This window comes from Meriones unguiculatus, chromosome 7 (assembly GCF_030254825.1).
Source record: "Meriones unguiculatus strain TT.TT164.6M chromosome 7, Bangor_MerUng_6.1, whole genome shotgun sequence".
In the NCBI taxonomy this organism is placed as follows: Eukaryota; Metazoa; Chordata; class Mammalia; order Rodentia; family Muridae; genus Meriones; species Meriones unguiculatus.
The window spans coordinates 106,203,577-106,224,052 of NC_083355.1; the positions used below are offsets into that span (position 1 = coordinate 106,203,577).

General features: G+C 46.7%; 1 protein-coding gene across 7 annotated transcripts in view; it reads right to left on the reverse strand.

Moving 5' to 3' along the window:
* Positions 1-20,476, reverse strand: part of Ttc7b (tetratricopeptide repeat domain 7B) — a 200,139-nt gene that overhangs the window by 163,498 nt on the left and 16,165 nt on the right. For 6 of the 7 annotated variants that reach the window (XM_060388045.1, XM_060388042.1, XM_060388040.1 and 3 more), the window contains exons 2-3: positions 15,278-15,432; positions 11,225-11,393 (exon numbers count right to left, since the gene is read on the reverse strand). In XM_060388045.1, coding sequence (XP_060244028.1) covers positions 11,225-11,393; positions 15,278-15,432 — 324 coding nt within the window. Of the gene's footprint in view, positions 1-11,224; positions 11,394-15,277; positions 15,433-20,476 lie in introns of those variants that run through there. The other variant, XM_060388046.1, reaches the window with a different exon arrangement.

A 20,476-nucleotide genomic window follows, 5' to 3' on the forward strand; every position in this document is an offset into this window, starting at 1 on the left:
TGCAAATGCCAACTCGCCCTGTAGGACACTATGTGTGTCCGACAGCCTGCCCTGTGGCGGGGGAGGGGGGAGGGGATGGCGGGGATGGGGGGAAGAACCACGAGGTGCTAAGACACAAGTCACAAACAGATAATTGGAGTAGGGTGTGGGACGCACCTGGAAGGGAACAACTGAGCATGTGCAACAGTGGTCTCTGTCTGGGTCTTGACGGGGCTCCTGCGACCCCTGGTGGCAGCTGCCCACATACTGCAGCCCAACCTCTGACAACGGCAAAAACGGCAAAAAAGTCTTGATCCAGACAGATGTGGCCCCAAGTCAGAGCTTTTGGTTTATCATATTGCTATAGAATTCTGGGTTCCAGGTATTTAGAGTTGCTGCTCAACAATTTGATCCAACCATGACTAGCCTCTGTCACTAAGAGTCTGCAATTTCAAGGGGACACACAGAGATGAGGTAGAATGATGGATCTGTCCCCACCAGCCTTCTTAAATGGAAACCCTATCCACGCCAGTCTCTGGGGTAGCAAAGCTCAAGGGGACCAAGAGGCAAGTGCTGAGACCATGCATGTTTAGAAGGATGCCTTACACTCTGTTATCAATACCAATGATTTAGTACTACACCCCAGAACCTGGCATCCAGTAGTCCCTCCATGGCCTGAGGCCTCTGGGACGCTGCAGTATGCTCTGCTTAGACGTTGCCCCATCTATGCTGGCCACTGGGCAGGGCCATCCAGCCAAAGCAGGACTTGGTTCCCTGCTCCTCCTGCTCTACGCCCGCCCCAGCCCACTATGGACAGCTATACTACACTGCAACGCCTCATTTCCCACAGAACAGCGTGTGCTATGCAGCCGCCCGAGAGCTCAGAGCTTTCCAAATATGGGGAGGGGGGTTTCTTCTTCATTTCCACAGCACCATGAAGATCTGGGGGAAGAAAATGAGCACTAGACATGGTTTGGCAGCCACAGGAGACTAGGAGGGGCTGTGACCAAGCAAGGCCTGCACTCGGGATCCAATCAGTCAAAACACAAGAGCTAGGCTAGGTGACAGCCCATATCAGACGAGCTTTGTACAAGTCCCTGCTCTAGGAGATCCTAGGACACAGGACCAGACTCCAAGAACAAAGACTCTTTACCAAACAGAGTGAATGGCAGTCCATAAACCTTGAAGGTGAGTGTTGGCAGAAGAGAGCTACAGACAAAATTGTGTGCTTCAAAGCATGCCTAAGACCACATCTATGCTCATCTAAAATAGGCAGGGCTCCAGACACACTGAGAAGCCATCATTCTGGTTTTAACAACCAGTGTCTGAGTAGAGTTCATCACCAGTTGTGTAGCCCTGCATGCACAGCAAAGCTTTAACAGTGTCGTGCAGGCCGCCTGTGAGGCAGCTCTATCCTTGTTGCCAGTGCATGGAGATGAGGCAAGCAACTTAGACACGGCACAGCTTTAAAGCCCAGCCTAGAGCGTGTGACCATGTATTTGCTGATTCCGTGATTTAATTAATTATGCAATCTAGTTGGAGAGGGGCAAGTGGCAGAGGTGAAATAATTAAACAAAAGCTGAGTACCAAACTAGATTAGACTATTAATAGAGATGGGATCAGAGGAAGGAGGGTGTGGTCTGCATGATACAGCTGTGTCACTGAGGGTGGACCCAGTTCAGGGATAACAGGATAATGCCAAGCTGGATGAAGACAACCCCAGTTAGGGAATGGGCCTTCAAGAGGTAAGGGCAGGTGAGCGGGAAGCGGCAGCCTCTGAAGAGGGTGGGTGGGACGCAGAAGAATATGGAGCCAGTCTGGCCACTTGGAGCTACTGTCCACAAATCTGGAAGAAAAAAAAAAAAGAAGGTGTGCCTACATTTTGCAGAAAACTTGTGGATATCCCAAGCTTTGAGCATAGGGAAACTTACTTTACTGTGGACTTTTCCATGGTCCACTTCAAATTTCAGCTTGACATGTCCTGACACTCAGATCACTGTCTGTTTGCTGCCTTCATCATATATGAACATCACCTGCCACAACAGGAAATGCACAGAGGGAAAGTTCCATATCACTCACACACCTCTTTCCCTAGACCAGGGCCCTGGTGAGCACTTTACCTACAGATAGCCCTGTCACCAAGGCTGTCTGGTACCAAGGGAGCACCAGTTCTCCTGTTTCCCTGTGGTCCTCTGTATGAATATGCAAAGAATCTTTAATCCTAACCAATAAACTAGCCTAGAAACCCTTTTAGACTGAGCAGTTTCCCAGGACAGCACCCTCAGGTGTTCCGAATTCATCATTTCAATTCTAGCTCTATAACTTCCTTGTGATCTAGGGAAAGTTATTCCTGTGAGGTTCAGCTGCTTTAATTGTTCCCTGTCCAGTGAGCTGAAGAACTACCTTCATTGTTCCCACACTCACTTGCCTCACGAGCCCCTTAGACACACATGCAGCGTGACCTCAGCACCTGCTGCTTCTCTTTCAAACACCTCCTGGTGTCTTTCAAGGGCCTCCCAGTTCTGACACATCTGCCCTAGCCTTAGTGCAGCCCTTTGTATTTGGAATCTAGGCTTTGGCTGTATGTGTGGCTGGTATCTATTAGAACCAATGAAGACAGAGAAAGCATGCTAGTCTTTGAAATGAAGGGAATTTAAAGTTTGGAACTGTCTGCATACAAGATGAAAGATGGAGAAGAAAAAGCAACATGGCACCCACCCACCCCAGAATCCAGCATCGGCAGGAAGCTGCAGCCATTACAAAGACTGGAAAGGCCAGAGAGAAGAGGTGGAACTGAAGGAGCCCAGAAGTGGGGTCACTGCGTGGGAGTTAAACAGAGAGGGACAATTCATTCCTCAGAAGCAGGACATACTGTGACTCTTCTCTGATCCTATCCTATGCCTTCCAGCAAAGCCTCCTGGTGGCCAAAGCCAGGCACAAATGACTGACTAGCCCTGGGAAACAGCCTGCAGAAGTGACAGCCTCAGAATCCAGAGAAAGGAGCAGGGCCAGCTCACAGCCTCCCTCCCATCTTTAATCCCTTTCTATCTATTCTTTGCCCTGTGCCAGAAAGGTCGTTCTTACTTATACATTCATTCAAGCCGTTCTTCCTGCTTAGAACTTGCCAATAGCTGGCAGCTTCCTGGCAAGAGAAGCAGAATTTGTCCATTAGACTGATGCTGTCAGTCAACCGCATGTACAGGAAGTGCTGTCTGCTTTGACTACAATGTGTACTGAGTCTGCTTTATAACATGGGCAAGACACTACTCAAATTATCACTGAGGGATGAAATGCAAAATGTTCACAAAGCTGTCAGCCTGGACCAGCTAAAAACATCCATGGTTGTTCGCCACTGAGTGGCTCGGAGCTTCACTGAAAAGATGCTATGTAGCTGGGTATACGGTGCTGTTCAGCTGGTGGTGCACAGCTTTAGCTGAAATTCCACATACTCAGGAGGCTGAGACAGAAGACTGAGAGCTCAAGGCAAGCTTGGACACCAAAGAAAGGAAGTGAAAACAAACACCACCCACCACCACAAACACCAATATGCCAGTAGATGCCATATACAGAACAGTGTTGAATAGGCGGGCGCCAGGAAGTAATTGCTCTAATGAGTATACATTTCTTCTGAGAGGTAATAAAATTTTCTAAAATCGACTGGTAATAGTTACACAACTCCAACCTCCAAATATACCCCAAACTGCTGCATTATATACATTGAAAGTTGAATTTTGCGGCAAAATATGTGAATTATATGTCAATAAATTTGTTACAAACAAAAAACCTAGGGCCAAATGAAGATGTCTCAGTGGGTGAAGGGTGCTTGCGCACAGTCCTGACAACCTGAGTTCAACTCCAAATCCCACAAGATGTCGAGAGAGGATCAACTCCTGAGTTGTCTTTCAGTTTGCACATCACACACATAAACACACATCACACACTCACAAACACACATAAAATATTTTTTTAAAGCTAAAGAGTATCATGGAAAGATGGGTGGAACCGAAATGTGTCTTCCAATGTAGACAATGTGGCACAGGCATGATTATTCGGCCATACAGTGCTGGTACCACGGAGGAGGCTGGGCCCTCACACTGAAGGAAGACAGGCACACACAGGCACATAGATGATGCTGGCCAGCTTTTTGCTGCTGTGACAGACACCAAGGAAACCAACCTAAAGGAGGGAAGGTTACACCATGGTGGAGAGGGTACAGTGGGCTGAGCTGCTTACCTCATGATGGAAATGTATAACGGGAACTCTGTTCTCCTGTTTAGTTGTCTGGGAAGATTACAGCCTCTGTCGGCTAACCTAGGCCTAGTCCTGGAAGCTTCTAGCCTCCATACAATCTAACCTGGGCCTAGAATGTTTTCCACCTCTGAGACTTACTGCCAAATAAGCTCACCCTTTCTTTCTGAACTAGAAGAGCTGGCCAGTCTAACCCAGCTGTTCTGACTCAAACTCCTCTGCCAGCTGACTTATTCAATCTGGCTTCTCTTTCTGCCCCTGAATTGTTGCTTGGCCTCAAACTCTCTCCAGCAATCTGCTCTAATCTTCTGGTTCTTTCTCATTCTCTGACTTGTTCTGTCTTTACCTTTGTCGAGCTCATTAAACCTCTCTCTGCAAAACTCTACCAGTAAAACTCTCCTCTCTCTCTCTCTGTACTACCCCTTAGGTAGCTTCCCTTTCCTCTCTCATCTCATGATAATTGGCGTATCCTATTCTGTCAGATCTTTCTCTGGTTCATCACTTTTTCTGCCACTCAATTAAACATCACTTTCAAATATGGGTGCTTCCGTCTACAAACTAATTTTACTTTCATTGTTTGGGATTAAAGGCATGTACCACCATGCCTAGACCTAAACTTCTCTTTCCCTGAAACTTGCTCTATACCAGCCTGGCCTTGAACTCAAATCTGCTTGCCTCTGTCTCCTGGATTAAAGGTGTGTTTGTATTCCAGCCAGATCACCCAGACCTGGAAGGCCTGTGGATGTAATCTCTTGCCGAGCAGCCGTGTTCTGAATGAACATCCCTGCAGAGAAGAGGCAGGGACAAGGTGTGTCTTTGCAGAGCACTCTCCTAGTCACCTCCTTCTTCTATCTAGGCCCCATCTCCTACTTTCCATTATCTCCCAACACAGTCGACCTGCTGGGGCCCCAGTTTCCACATATGAGCCTGGGAGGACATTTCATGTTCAAATACAAACACATACCTGGGCATTCTATACAGCAATCTAGAAACTCTGTCTCTTGACACAGAATCTCTATTTCTGGGAACTTTCCAATGGAAGCCATAAAGAACTAATTCAAAGAATGGGCTAAGAGGGGCACCTGTTTTAGGGATAAGAGTGAAAAGCTAAAAAAAAAGTGATGCCTTGAAAAAAAACTTGAGTAGTTCCTAACAACTGTAGAAATTACCTATTGTTGGGGAAGATGTTCTAGCAAGGTGGAAGTACACAGACCATGGAGCAGAGTAAGTAATAATCTCCCATTCTTACAGAAAACTCAAACTCATGCATGGCAAGTATAGGGAGGCTCTGGGAGGACATCAGTATATTGCCAATAGCGAGGCCTCTTGGGAGATGGTGCGCCCATGTCCTTTTGATATGTCTACAAACTAGATATATAATACAAATACATTTTGTGGGGATGGGTCAAGAAATCAATCCAAGACAGCTAAAAGCACCACTCCTGGCCCTAGTTAGACCTTTAACACAGCAGATAAGTGTGCAAGAGTGTAAAGCCTTCACTCATGTGCAGATGTGAGATGTGGGGGTGATGAGGAGGCAGCCACTGAAGCCACCTGCTGCTCCCAGCCTCTGGCGTACTGAGGTGACACTACACAAAGGCCCCTCACTTGACCTGTATTTGGACGCTTCAAAGCATCTTCCTGCTTGTCTCTTTTGGTCTTCTCCGTACCCTTGTGATAGTATTGCTAGGCCCATTTTGTAGATAAAAACATGGAGAGTAGATTAAATTTCTTACAAGTCCTAGGATACAATCAGAAGGGAACAGCTGAGGGTCTGACATCAGGATCTTATGCACATACAGAATCACACAAATTCCGGAGTCTATGAGCCTTGCCTAGAATTTCCAAATCTGCACTAGCCAGATCTCTCAGCTTTTTTGCAGGGACTGACAACCCTATAATACCAGAGAGCTCCGAGGACAAGTGTAGTCCCACTGGTCTGTCACTCACCACACCTGCTCTAGAGCTCTTTATAAAGGCCAGTCCAAGGGGGCTGTGATTGTTGCAAAAGTTTTTGCAAACAGACTCATACTGGATTGCTTGTGGTTTTCCACCCAACTGCCCAAACCCAAACAAATGTAGCTCTCCTCCTCTAGAACCCTCCGCACGTGTTCCCTAGCTCCTCCGTTCCTCCAGACTGCTCTTCCCCATTTCTTCAGTGTTTACCTACAAGTCTGCTCCCAAAGTCACAGTGACCCTGTCACAGGGCAGTTACCAGGCCCCTCCTTGTTTTGCCTCTCAGGGCTGCCTCAATGGAGAAAGAGATTAGAAGACTCTGGATCTACTGGAAGACTCTTACTAGAAAGAGTTACTACTGTGGACATCTGTCAAGGGCATTGGCCCTTTCCCTCTGATTCCTAAGTGGGTTAGCTCTCTTCTTCACAGGTTCCCTGCTGGGCTCATTCTGGTTGCACTACATACATCATAGTTAACTCCATCGAGGATGGGAGTGCAATCCTGCGCAGCCCAGTGAGACTCACGGAGAACCTGGCTGAGTCCTGAGCATCAAATCCCAGAGAAAGCAGGCCTAGAGCTGCTCCACTTACTCCCAACCCAAATGGGAACTAGCAGGAGGGCAGGTGACCAGAGATTCAGAGAGAAAGAATCCAAGTCTTTCTGAATCCAGGTGCTACCAGGTCTACTTAGGTTGGGTTTTCTTCATCTAAAGAAATCTTGGCAGAACTTTAAAGGCATCTTCAGCTTGAGCTAAGGTCAATGTGCTTCAGCTTGAGCTAAGGTCAAGGTCAATTACTGCCCTGTGTACACCCAAGGCAGGAGCTGTGGCACCATGTCCCGAGTCCTGTGCGATGCAGCATCAGTCGCTGGCTTTGAATTGCACTGACTCTTCATTGTGCACGGAGCACGCCTGTGCATTTCACCAGCATAGTAGACTGCTAGAGTAGGCAGAGGCAAGGCAGGTTTCTCCCGACCTCTTCTCTACCTGCCCCCAGCAGTCACTGACCTTTCTAACCAAATCCAAGACTGTACTCAGATTCTCTAGTGTCCTTGCCACCCCGATGGAGCCCCTACTAGCAAACAGGAGCAGGATGAAGAGATGAGCTGTGATAGTCTTTCCTGGGACTGAAGCTACTAGCTAAGCAAAGCAGTCAGCTGGGTCATAAGCCTTCAGCCTACAACCTAGAGAGAAGAGTGACTGTACAGCTACCTGGATGCTTCAGGTACAGACCTGGCAGGGAACCAACCCCCGCGACACCCAAATTCTCTCAGAAGCCAAAAACAAAGCCTCAGCCATTGACCTGGGAGCATCAAGAAGCCTGTCTCTGTTCCCAGGAAAATCAGGGCAACTGCCTCACAACGCTATTCTAGGAGGGAAAAATAAGTTTTTCAAGGAAATACCTTGCCTACGTCATGTCATTGGGGTCTCATCTCTTCCTGACACACAGAGTTGCTAGAATGTGCCTGAACAAAAAAGAGTAAATACACTGGTGTTTTCTTTTTAATTGAGTGAGAGAAAAATCCTATTTAAAGACACATCGGTGGTCTCAATGTGTCATCTTTTTAGAGCATGGTAATGTTCAAGTCACAGCTGCCCACTACATGAATTCCCAATTCAGTTTGTCTTGAGGATTTTTTGAGAGCACCCATGTGCCCAGAACTAAGGAAAGAGTGGTGGAAAATGCGCAATGATGGGTGAATGCCAGTCATTAGTGGACCATCTCCAGGGTGAATGGCACTCATCAGTACATCATCTCTGAGACGTTGGCTTGGCTGGTTCTGTCCTGGGCGAAGGCCCTTCAAACACAACAATTCCAGGAGCTTCTCTCTTTGTTGACAGACACTCCAGGTCTGGCCTTCAGGCTGATCACACTGAGTTGAAGTATGTGGGTGTGTGAAGACACTGTGCTTACAAACTGAGACTGGCCAAGACACAAACTTTTTTGAACATGTCTTCTGTTTAAAAGACTGTGGCTCCTAGGCTTTGGGGAAACCGGCAGATTTGTGAAAAGCCTGGTCTGGAGCCCTCCTGACCTCTGTGCGGCCACTGTGGAAGGCAGGCATCCCACTCCCTTCCCTTATACTATGCCTTGTAGACAGGCTCCTGATGCTCACAGTGCGTAGTCGGGGAAGGGAGTAGGGGCTGGGATCATTCTAAGCAGTGAGGCAGGTGAAAGCTCTGAGACATTCTGCAAAGGGGAGCACGTTCATAATTAGTTGTCACCTCCTCACTGCTGTTCCTCTTCACACACTGCCAAGAAGCAGAGGGGTCTACAAAATCTGCAGCCTGTGGAGAAAGCTAGCTAGCACCACAGGTTGGGCCCCTGGCCCTTGTTGGTAGGAGAAGTCAGAGCAGAGGAGCCCAGACCAAGGATATTTCTCCTCCTCTGAGAGGCCTCTTCACCAGCAAGGGTCTCCAGCCCACCCCGAGGGAGAGCTGTGTGGGACTGTGGGAGTATCTGCCTCTTAAAAAAACATTTCTTGAATTGACTGCATATCCCAACATGAAAAACCTTCTGTGATGAAATCATTAATACAGGCCCTTCCAAGCCAGTCCTGGGCATGACTAATGAGGTTAGGGCACATATCCTAGTCCCAGCCCCAGACAACCCTGTTTGGATACCTCTCTAGCTGCCCCGAGCACTGGGCACTCCCCTTTCCTAAGCAACTCTTCAGGCCTCATCATAAGAGAAATGGCCCTAGTGGTTCCCTCTAACACTGGGTAACATATCTGTGATGGTCATCTCCAGCACCCTCCCAGCTCTCCACTAATATGGTTTTTTTCATTTTTATTGCATTCTTCTATGTGTATGAGTATTTTGCCTGCATATATGTATGTATGTGTATATATGCTCTGTGTACATGCCTACCAATGGTTGTGAACAACCATGTGGGTTCTGGGAATCAAACCTAGGCCCTCTGCAAAAACAGCAAGTGCTCTTAACCCCTGAGCCAGCTCTCTAATCCCCGCTAACATTTCTATCATACTATGTGTCAGGTAAAATTTTATGATAGGTAGATGGATAGATAGATAGATAGATAGATAGATAGACAGACAGATAGATAGACAGATAGACAGATAGATGTATATATAATTTTATATAATCCTTGTATCCCATGTAGACTTTGGCAAATGGAAAAACCAAGGTATATGCGCTATAAAACTTCCACATAAATACTGCCAGTGTATGACAGTGACAGCCCAGGTCCAAGCAGATGGTAAGAGTTGGTGCTTACACCATCATTCTGCATGGACTCTCCAGGCCCTCCAGGTCCTCCGGGCTCTCTGTCTGGGTCCTTCAAGGCTGCTGCTGTTTTTTCTAGGCAAAGTAACCACTCACTCTCCCAATACATGTGTGACTCTGCAGGTGCCTGAATATGTCAGAAACTAACCAGAGCTACATGTCTCATTAGGTAGCAAAGATCTCAAGAGCCAGTATCAATCTTGTTTTTAACTGCCAAACTCAGGGACCACAAGACTGAGCTGGCTGTACCCTGCAGACAGACAGCCTTCACTCTTCTCAGTCTCTTAAGACTGAGAAAAAAAAACCTGATCTCTGATGCTAAGAAGACCATTAGCCACTCATTAGCCCTAACCAACAAACCAAACCCTGGCTACCAGGGCCCAGGTTGGTCAGGTAACTGGAAATTACCTAACAAAGATTCGCTCTCAGAATACAGTATTGTTCCAGGCCTGGAGAAGTACACATCTGTGTGTGCTTGTACACATCTGTGTGTGCTTGTACACACAGCTATCTCTAGCAGCCTGAGGCCCGTGAGGAGCATGCAATGCAATGCAGAGAGAGAAGAGGGAACTTGTGTGACTCAGTCCCTAGGCCCCTGGCTTCTTGGACATAGGCAAACAAAGACAGACACTCTTGAGACTCAGGAGACAGCCTCAAAAGACCAAGCCCATTAAGCTGCAAGTGCTCTGTCAAGAGCTGAGGAATCTTTTCCCAACCCACAGGGGCATTTAGATAATCAGATGAGCTCAGCAGCTCTGAAGGCTCCAGGGAACTGGGTGAGGACATCAGGCCTGTCACAAATCTCTTAAGTAAACCTCTGGGTGAGAATTTGTTCAGTAGTGTACAGGATGGGTGGGTCAGACAGGCTGGACCACCTACAGCCCCTATCTCAGCAGTATGCAGGTGGCCTGCTCCTTGACCCTGTGCCAGCCACAGTCAGGTGCAGGGTGCACTGGGGAGGCTGAAAGCAGGAGAGGCTTCCCGCTGCCCATTTACAAATGCCAGAGCCTTGGGAAGCCCACTTCTGAGTGTCCCTCTGTCTGCAAGCATTCCTGAACCTGACAGACCAGAGAACCTTCTTCTGCCTCTGAAAAGATGCTACTTTCTTAGTCTTTTCACATGTGTTTCTTGTCTGAGGCTGGCATTAGAGCATCATTTACTGAGCGCTGAGTAGGTGCCAGGTGGCATAGCAAGTGTTTTCTATACATTATTTGGCCTCCTCCTCATAACCATATGACACAGTTATGATGAGAAAGGAGGGATCAGCCGCTTGGCAATAGCACCAGCCTGACAGTATGCCCTCTGCCTTCCATCCTTCTCCTCACGGGACTGCATTCACTCACACAAGACTACAAGCTGCTTTACAGCAGAAGAGAGCAACTATACTTTCTTTGTCCCTTGAAAGCAGATCCTTGAAAGCAGACCCTTCAGAGGGCTGTTACAGAGATGACTATGGACTAATCAACTGGCCTTAATAAACACAAATTTAACACTAACAAATGAAAATATGCTTGGCCCTGTAGCCAGGTTACCATATGAAGTGAATTCCTGTGTATGCTGTGCAGCAACTTAATTCCAGAAAATTCACTACCAAGAAATTCACAATCAAAAAACATCACCAAAATATTAAAACAATAGGACTTGAGGTTCTCAGAAATAAAAACATTATGGGCTTAATGTTACTTCGAATGTGCAGCAGGGCTGATCCCAGTGGCTTTGCTGGGAATAGTCACGTTAGTCACCAGCCAAGAGCACAAGGGACAAACAGGGGGCTAGGGAAAGCATGCAGTCCTCACCTTTGGTAGCATAGGCTTCAGCAATCATCCGCAACCTGTAGGGGGGCACGGCTGTCAGTGGCAAGTCATCAAGGCCCACCCGGGCATAGATGTTCAGGGCTTCCTTATAATCTCCTTCCACATAATTAAGCTTGGCCATGATCAGATTGGATTCTTGTAGGAATTCTGACTAGAAAAAAAAAAAAAAAAAGAGAAAAAATTTTTCCTACAATATTACATGTTCCCAAGGGCCCTGCCATCTGCTAAGGAAAACCACGCAGAGCCTCACAGAAAAACTTTCATAGGAATGCTCAGAGCACTATCAGTCGCAATAGCCTCAAAGAGCAAGCAATCCAAGCATCAATCAAAACATGAGCTAGCCATAAGTTATTACTGTCATAAAAAAACAAATTACCGATACATGCTACTACATGGGCAAACACATAAAAACATACAAAGTGAACAAGAAGTCACAAAAGGCCACATTGGTAAGTATAGTCCAGAAGGGCTGAATCTACAGAATGATAATTATGAAAGTGTGCCCGAGGCTGGCATTAGGGAGTAGGGAATAGGGAGTAGAGAGTAACTACTAAGACCTATGGGCTTTTTTTTTTTTTTTTTTTTTTTTTTTTTGAGGTAATGAAAGAAAACATCTGAGAACTGACAGCGGTGATAGTCACACAATGTCATGAATACATTGAAATAATGTCTTCCAACTGTATACTGGGTAGCACAACTGGGTAGTCAGCTCAGTGTGTGACTTACACCTTAACAAAGCTATGAGAAAGCAAAACTAAATACGCCCTGCAGCTCCCCTACAGGCATCCAGGGTAAAGTAAAGAATGTGAAAGCTGTCTCCAAAGGGGGAGGTGCCTGGCATCCAGGTGTGTCCATCTCAAGGCGGTAGAGCTATGCCCAAGACAGAAGCCAAACCACACAAGGCCAAGGTTTCCAACAGTGCAAAGGTAGAGTGGACCTTTCCCAGGAAGCCAGTCATAACTGGGAGCTGAGGTTAGTGACCAGGTTCCTTTCCTTGAGGCTGAGGGCTGTGGCAACAAAGGGGTCACCATCCCCCCATCTACCTACCAGCCTCATCTCCTGCCTACCTCCCCTATACCCTATCAACCAAAGAGAGAGGAAGCACCCAGCTAAAGAAACATCCATTGTTCTCTCTCAGGACAATTTTCTTGTCCATGAACTCAGCCATCCAAGGCTAAGTTTATGTGCACCCAGAAACACACATAACCTGTAGCATTAGCAGATTGGATGACAAGGTACTTCTGAGCACATGGAGCAGAGCAGAGCAGCTGTGCCAGCCAGGGTCGCTCCCAGGCAATCTCAAAAGGCAGCAAAAGCACTAAGGTGCCCTGGAAAAGATGGAAGGGGGAGGCATGAGGACCAATGGCAGCGAAAGGAGTCAGGAGTGGCCCAATGGAGACATATCTATGTAAGAATTCAGAAGCGTATTTGAAGACATGGACTAAAGCAGACATGTGAAGGAAGAAAAGAAGCCCACACCAGAGGGCACTCCACCATCAGAAAGGTTTCCTACAGAATCCTCTGGCACCTTCCCCAAACCTCTGGAACTTGGGTTTAATGGGGATGGAGATTCTGTTTGGGAAGATGAAAGGGTTCTGGTTGTGTCACTTACTGCCACTAAGCTATATACCTACAAATGGTTAAATGAGAAACAATTTCCAGCTACATGTATTTGCCTCAAGAAAAACACAGTTAAAAAAAACAAAAACAAAAACAAAAACAAAACAAACAACAACAAAAAGGAAACTCAGCTGGGCAGTGGTGAGGAATGCTTTTAACCCCAGCACTTGGGAGGCAGGAGGATATGAGGTCAAGGCCAGCCTGGACAAGAGCAAGTTCCAGGACAGCCAGGACTACACAGAGAAACCCTGTCTCAAAAAGGAAGGAAGGAAGGAAGGAAGGAAGGAAGGAAGGAAGGAAGGAAGGAAGGAAGGAGAAAGGAAGGAGAAAGGAAGGAGGAAGGAAGGAAGAAAGGAAGGAAGGAAGGAAGGAAGGAAGAAAGAAAGGAGAAAGGAAGGAGGAAGGAAGGAAGGAAGGATGGAAAGAAAGAGGAAAGAAGAAAGGAAGAAAAGAGAAGAGCCATCTGGATCAGCCACAGGACATACTGCCTAGGAGAACCTTGGGTCTGTCCCCAGCACTTAGCTTCCCTGCCGCAGGAAGAAGAGCCAGAACAGAGCCAGTTCTCTTGACCTCTGATATCTGGCCCCAGATTGCTCTTGGCTGCACTACCTGCTGGCTCCTCTCTTTTCATGGCTTGAGTCAGAGACACACTAGACTTTATGGTCAAGGAAAAAAGCTTCACGTTAGCCAGTGTTAACAGAGAACACATCCAAACGGAATCTATGCAATCTATAACATTCTTTGTGAGTCAGGGGAAGGAAGAAAAGAAATAGCAACTGGAGAAAAACTCTCAGTAGGCAGTAAGGTATCAGTGAAGGACACATGCCCAGTGCATTATGGTACAGTTTTAAAGAGCTTCCACATTTGAGCTTCAGAACAACCCTGAGGAACAGGAAGGTCAGAGAAGTTAAGGGACTTTCCAAGATCACATGGTTCACACAGCCAGAACTAGAACTGACTCTGGAATTGCAACATGAAGTTTAACATTTCTATTATCACACTGGTAATACATGAAGACAAAGCACCCATATACATAAAATGAAAATAAAAACAAACAAACAAAGAACATGCACTCTCTGGGGCTGAGGGTAGAAGGTGTGCACAACAGACAGGTGCAAAGGCCAGGAGGCAGCCCGGAAGAGGAAGACAAAGACGAAGGCAACTTATCAGATAAAAGGAAAAAGAAATCAGAGCCTCCAAAATTCCCCAGAAACTGCTGTCCTCAGTGGAAAACACATTCCAGGAAGGGCAGAGCATAAGATGCGCTGGAGCTGTGGAGCCAGCAGCTAAGCGAATGTGATGGTTAGTCTTGTCAATATAAAGGTTCTAGGACCATCCAGGAGACATTTAGCATCTGGGCGTGCCTGTGAGGATTAGTTGAGGTGGGATTTTTTTTTTTTAATTTTATGTTTGTGAATGCTCTATCTGCATGTAAACCTTCATGCCAAGTGGGGACATCAGATCACATTAGAGATGGTTGTGAGCCACCATGTGGTTGCTGGGAATTGAACGCAGGGCCTCTGGAAGAATAGACAGTGCTCTTAACCACTGAGGTGGGAATCTTACACTGTAGAGAAAGGAGAAAGCTTGATGAACAGAGCATCCATCACTCTCTGCTTCCTGACTGTGGATGTGAGCAGCTGCTTCAGCTTCCTGCATTCACTGGCTTCTCTCCCAGGATGGACTGAGTTTCTTTTGTTGGGGTATTTTATCATACCACCAGGAGAAGAAACTAATGCATTGAGAGTGATATTAGGATGCAGCAGGGGCTGTACTACAGGATTGGAGGAGGGGCAGGGCAATCAAGGAGAGCCAGCCTGCGTGAAAGGCAAAGGGGATGGCCAGGTTCACAGAAAGCACACAAGAAGTGCATGAAAAGGAAAAGACTGGGCAATAAAGACCAGAAACAGAATGGATGGAGGGGTAGTGCCTGAGATGGCCTGGACCAGGAGGTAGGGAAGGGGTTGCCATTATCAGGGAGGTTCCTGCCTCCCTCCCACAATGAGGCAACACCTGGCCTATTGGTGTTGCTCTGGCCACATGATTTAAATAGGAAGCTATGCATTGAGACTGAGTTATAATTAATAATGAGACTTTGTTTCATGTACCTGGGGAAATGATCCCCTCATTCAGAAGTATGTGCCATTGCAGACTCTCATCAGAGACCCCTAAAGGCTGGGAGCCCACGGGCCAGCTGACCTAGGGTCAACGCACTGACCATGCATGGAGTGTGCCTACTGAAGAACACAACCCCAGCACTAGACACATGTGCTCCAAACATACTTGCCCACCAGGCATCTTTCCCAACCCCACACTGTCCCCAAGAGATAATGGCAGCACCACACACACACACACACACACACACACACATACGTAAACACACCATTCCTTCTTGACCCCAGAGGTCCACAGTACCTTGAGGTTCCCTCGATCCAGGGCAGCGGTCAGATGCTTGCGCACTTCAGTCAGCTGTGGTCTGGGGCCCCTGGGACTGGCTCCCTGCCGTAGGGGCTTCTCCTTCAAGTGCTGCTCCAGCTTTGACTCCCCTAGGAGAAGCTCAGCCATATCATCTGCAACACCAAGCAAGACCATAGATTGGGGTAAGAAATGGTCTGTGTGCTGGAGAGCCTCAAGGACATCAGGACCCTCATGTCCCACAGTTCCATGCTCCTGGTGAGGCTCTTCTGGAACCTTAAACCTAAGATTGGGTCTATGAGAGGGCCTGCTCCTTAGCAAGAACAGTCCAGCAATGTTGGCTCAAATGCTCAGTCACTACTTTGCCCATATTTATGGACTCCAGGCTACATATTAATTTGGTGCCTCAGTTTAGAAAGTTTAGAAAGGAGAAAAAAAAATCTCCTGTGATAGTAAAATATATGATGAGCTTATGAAATACATACAAAATCCAGTGTTATATTTCCAAGAGGAGGGCAATGAAGTTCCTGCTCTGACAAAGTATATGACCCTGAGTATGGACAGTGACCCTGGGGGAACATCTTCCTAGTAATGTTTTTAGAGCTTTGCCACAGTGACCTGAATGAAGTCTCTAAACCCCACATCTATACTGAGGAAGAGCTCTTAAAAGTACATGCAATGTGTCAGTATTATCTCCATACCATGCTGCTGGTTAATTTGCATTAAAAAGAGGTCAGGAACAGCTCTGTAGAACCCACATACTCTGACGGTTCTGGATGAACCAGAACAACTCATACACCAGCCTCAGTGATGAGACTAAAGTCCCAGGAGGAACCAGCCGAGGCAGAACACAGCTAAGCTAGGTTCTTAAGCATAAGAATTCCTTAGATGTTTGTAAAGAAAACAAATTTCTTGTAACATAGAAAGTCAGGTGGCCTACAGCAGCTTCCCGGGTTAGAAGAGAAGGAAGTGATGCCTACAGGACATGAGGTAGCTGGCACAGATGGCAACCGCTAAAGCATCAGGTGGGTGGGAAAGAACAGGCAGCAGGGAAAGCTGTTTTCACAGTTTTCTAGAGCCAGCATGCACTTCACAAGGACAGCACATCTCAACGGAAGCCAGCCACATTTCAAGTGGCCCATAGCTACCAGCGGCTAGTGAATGTCATAATGGACAAGAGGTGACCACTGTAAAAGCGTATCTCAATATTCATCTCAATAGATGTCTGTGACTCCATAAAGATGCCTAAAATAATTATTAACAAAAATGTCTCAGTAACAAATTTGGGGATATATTTACACTTTTTATCTTTATAGCTTGAATTATGTACACTGAACAGAACCTTTTATTGGTTCGTTTTTAAATAAAATCCTGCCCACCCCCAGCTGTACCCCTCGAGTAAACTGTACTGGAACCTGTGACCCTTCTACTCAGCCCCAAGCACTGGGATTACAGGACAAGCTAGTCTTGTCTTGAATTCAAACTCACACAGATCTGCCTGGTTTGGGGGTGCTAGAATTAAAGGCATACACCACCATGCCTGGCCCAGAATTGCTTTATATTGCTCATAAGGAAAAAAAAGAAAGAAAGAAGGAAAGAAACTTCCTTGAAAGTTGTAAGTTTCTATGTTTCCTGTTCTCACTATGGGAACTCTGACAGCAACAACCCACCATTTATAAAATGGGAGCCATACCATAGGGAGAGAGCAGGGCCAGATTGGTGAGCCCAGCAGAAAAGGCATGAGCCTAAGGGAATGGAATGGCACAGTCTGCACCAAAGCCAAGAACAGAAAGGATGGAGAACAAAGTGTCTGGGGAAGAGGACAGGTAGGTATGCTTAGAACAAGGTTGAAGCATCAGGTTGGGGTCAGAACAGGAGAAGAGTGTGACACCCGAAACTCAAGAGTGTCTCCGCATAGCAGCAGGCTCTCAGCCCCCAGTGTGGGGCATGCTTAGGCACCCTGGAGACACAACCGTTATTCTTCCTTACAGAGTCCAGCAGAGTCCTACCAAGGCATTGCTAATTTCCCCCATCTCATGCTTAGCCCAACCCAACCCAGCTGCCTCAGGAAGCTCAGACACGCTGACCTGGGCTTTGGTTTACCTGTTTACGCTGTAAGGGAGAATTCTGAAGCAAGGGCTAGCTTGTTCTTTCTGAATCTCAAGTGAAGCACTAGAGTCTAGCACGGAGTCTATGCCTAGCTCGTGGTAGGTGAATTAATGTGACAGCCAAGGCTCTGAGCCACATCCTCCAGTCTCAATCCTGTGCCGTCTGAGGCAGTTCCCAGCCCCGACCTGAAAACCTCTACTATTACAATTCCACATGGCTGCCCAGTTAAATACTACCCTTTCCAGGTTCCCTGGTGGTATGTGCTTACAAGTGACAATAGCATGGTCACTGAGCCAGTTCTCACTATACTCTCTCACCTCCACCCCAGGGCTGGAATGAGTCTGTGATGAAGGACAACAGCACACTTGTCTCAGGTAGACAACACTGGGAATGGCAGAGTAGCACTGAAGAACGACTCTTCCCAGATTCAGGCAGACATGGGAGTGGCCAGTTACTACAGGAAGGCAACACGAACTCCTCCAGTTCCTGCTGAGGTCACTGCTCTTTTGACCTTTGTTACAGTGCCCTAATATGTCAGAGAAGAAACTGGCCCCCACTGAGAGGCACTATCTGACCACACCTGGCCAACAGAGCTTCCAGTCTGACTTTAAGTTTAGCATGCTAACCAAAACCGCTTCTGAATGGTTTTTTTATTCTCTAGGCTCCCTTTTAATTTGCCAAGCAAATTATGTTTTCTTTGTTGTCTTACAAAAATAGGCACATTTCCTGTCACTCATTCTCCCAGCCAGGAGAGCAGAAAATTAGAGACATCAAGAGCTCTTGCCAAAACATCTTTCAGAGATAAGACTGAGCCCTAACACTGGAGGGGTTCTGGATGGCCAGACGCATGCTTCATGGGCTATGACTGTCCCTGTCAGGATGCCATGGCTCCTCTGTTCACAATCTACTGGCAAGAAGAGGCAACTATCACTAAACCAGCTCTTAGTGCCAGAAGCATCTGGCTACATGCTGGGACAATGAGGCAAGAAGAAAGAAAGCACCCCAAGCACCGGAATATTAATTTCAGATTAGAGGATCAAGTATAAAGGAGAGAGGATCAAACACTTTCACTCCTACAGGGGTGGAGCTATGGAGCTGGAGCTGTTCCTTGTGGCTTAGTCACAAACAATACAGAAGATGGGGAAACGGGCAGCAGAAACCCTAAGAGCTGGCTAATAGACACAGAGCTGCCCTCGAGGTTCCACTTGTGACTACAAGTGAAAAGAAAATCTACAAGTCCTATGGCCACCACAGCTCAGCACCTAGAGCACCTGGCTTTTTGGTCACCCAGGAGGTAGGGAGAGCCATGGCCTTTGCCTTCCTCACAGCAGCTCCCTGGTAGGATAAGCAGAGATCAGATACTGAAGAAAGGTCAGGTTTCTTCTCTGTTTGGGGAGAGTCCTTGACAGCAACACAAAAATATCAGCTATTCAGTTTATGGGTTCTCTGTGCCTGTGTCATGGTGACCCCACCCCTACTACCTGACTTTTTGCCAGTGACAGTTAACAGCATTTTCAGTACCTGTGATTCCCCCCTGACTCCTGAGCATGCTGATAAGACAGAATCAAGCAGGGCTGACAGGACAGTAAGTTGGCATGGGAGTCTCCAGGGGCAGCTTAGCAATTTCCACAGTAGTTTATGGATCTGGATCTTCTGACTCGGGAATTCCAGGCCTAGGAACTTTTCCCATAGATCTTAGCATCTTTCAGCATGAATGCATAATAAAGAGACAATTTCCTATAGACAGCCCTGGCAGAAATGATAAAGGACAGAAAACAATATGTATATGAACCTGTCTGATGAATTATGATGTGTCTGTTCAAAGCAACACAAGGTATACATTAAACAAATTAAACAGATGATATTTTTTTTTGCCTTTGTTTTGTTTTTCGAGACAGGGTTTCTCTGTATAGCCCTGGATGTCCTGGACTCACTTTCTAGACCAGGCTGGCCTCAAATTCACAACGATCAGCCCGCCTCTGCCTCCCTGATTACTGGGATTAAAGGTGTGCGCTACCATGCCCAGCTCCCCATAGAATCATTTAAGCACATGTGAGGGGTCACCTGAGTATATGAACGGCCCCTGTTGTCATCACTCCCAACCATGAGCAAGACAGGACTATGTAAGCTGTGATATACACAGAAGCTTAGAGAGGGGCTAACCTAGAGGGACCTACTTCTGTCTGGCTATCTGTGGTCACCAAAGGACTTGCTTGGGTTTGTGCAGATGTGGCCCAGGTCAGACCACTGGAGGCCACAAGAAACACAATGGTGTTATCTGAGCCACACTCCACACATGAGAGCCCATCGAAAAGCACCAGACACCAGGCTGAGCCCTGCAGCCATAGAAGCATGAGTCTCTCGGTGAGCCCAGAATCCTGATGAGCCAAAGTGTCCACTGTAAGGCACCATGTTTTAAGCTGGTTTGTTATATACTAATAGCCAATAATCTCAAACACAGAGGGTTTAAAAAGCAAGATACAAAAGAGGGTTTAGAAGATGGCATTATTGTGTGAAAGGAGGAGGAGGAAGATGAAGATAAAGAAGAAAGGAGGAGGAGAGGAGGAATGAATGAATGAGTGAATGAATGAATGAATGAATGAGGACCAGAGAGATGGCTCAGTAGGTAAAGCCTAACATCCTGAGTTCAATTCCTGGGATCCATGGAAAGGTAGAAAAAGAAAACCAACCTCACAAAGTTGTCCCTTTACCTTTCCATGAATACTATGGCACATGCATGACCACCAATAAATAAACTCTGAATTATAGATATGGACAGGGTACTTTGAGAAACCCCCTACAAAGTCCCAAGAGTGGCTGTACTGGTGAAAGGCTGTGAGAAGACACACAGTATGGGACGGACATTCATCTTTCTCACTACAGAAGGTCTCTTATTTACAATAGTAAAACTTAGTAATTTTCAACTTCATAATGGTGTAAAGTAAAAAATCAATACTCTGCATTGTACGTTTACTAATATTATAGTAGGAGACTCCTTCAAAATGTTTTGGTGGCTCTCAGTTGGCCACACACCCACATCAACCATTTGCACGCACACAGGCTTTCTGTTAGGTGACTTTTTTTTTCTAG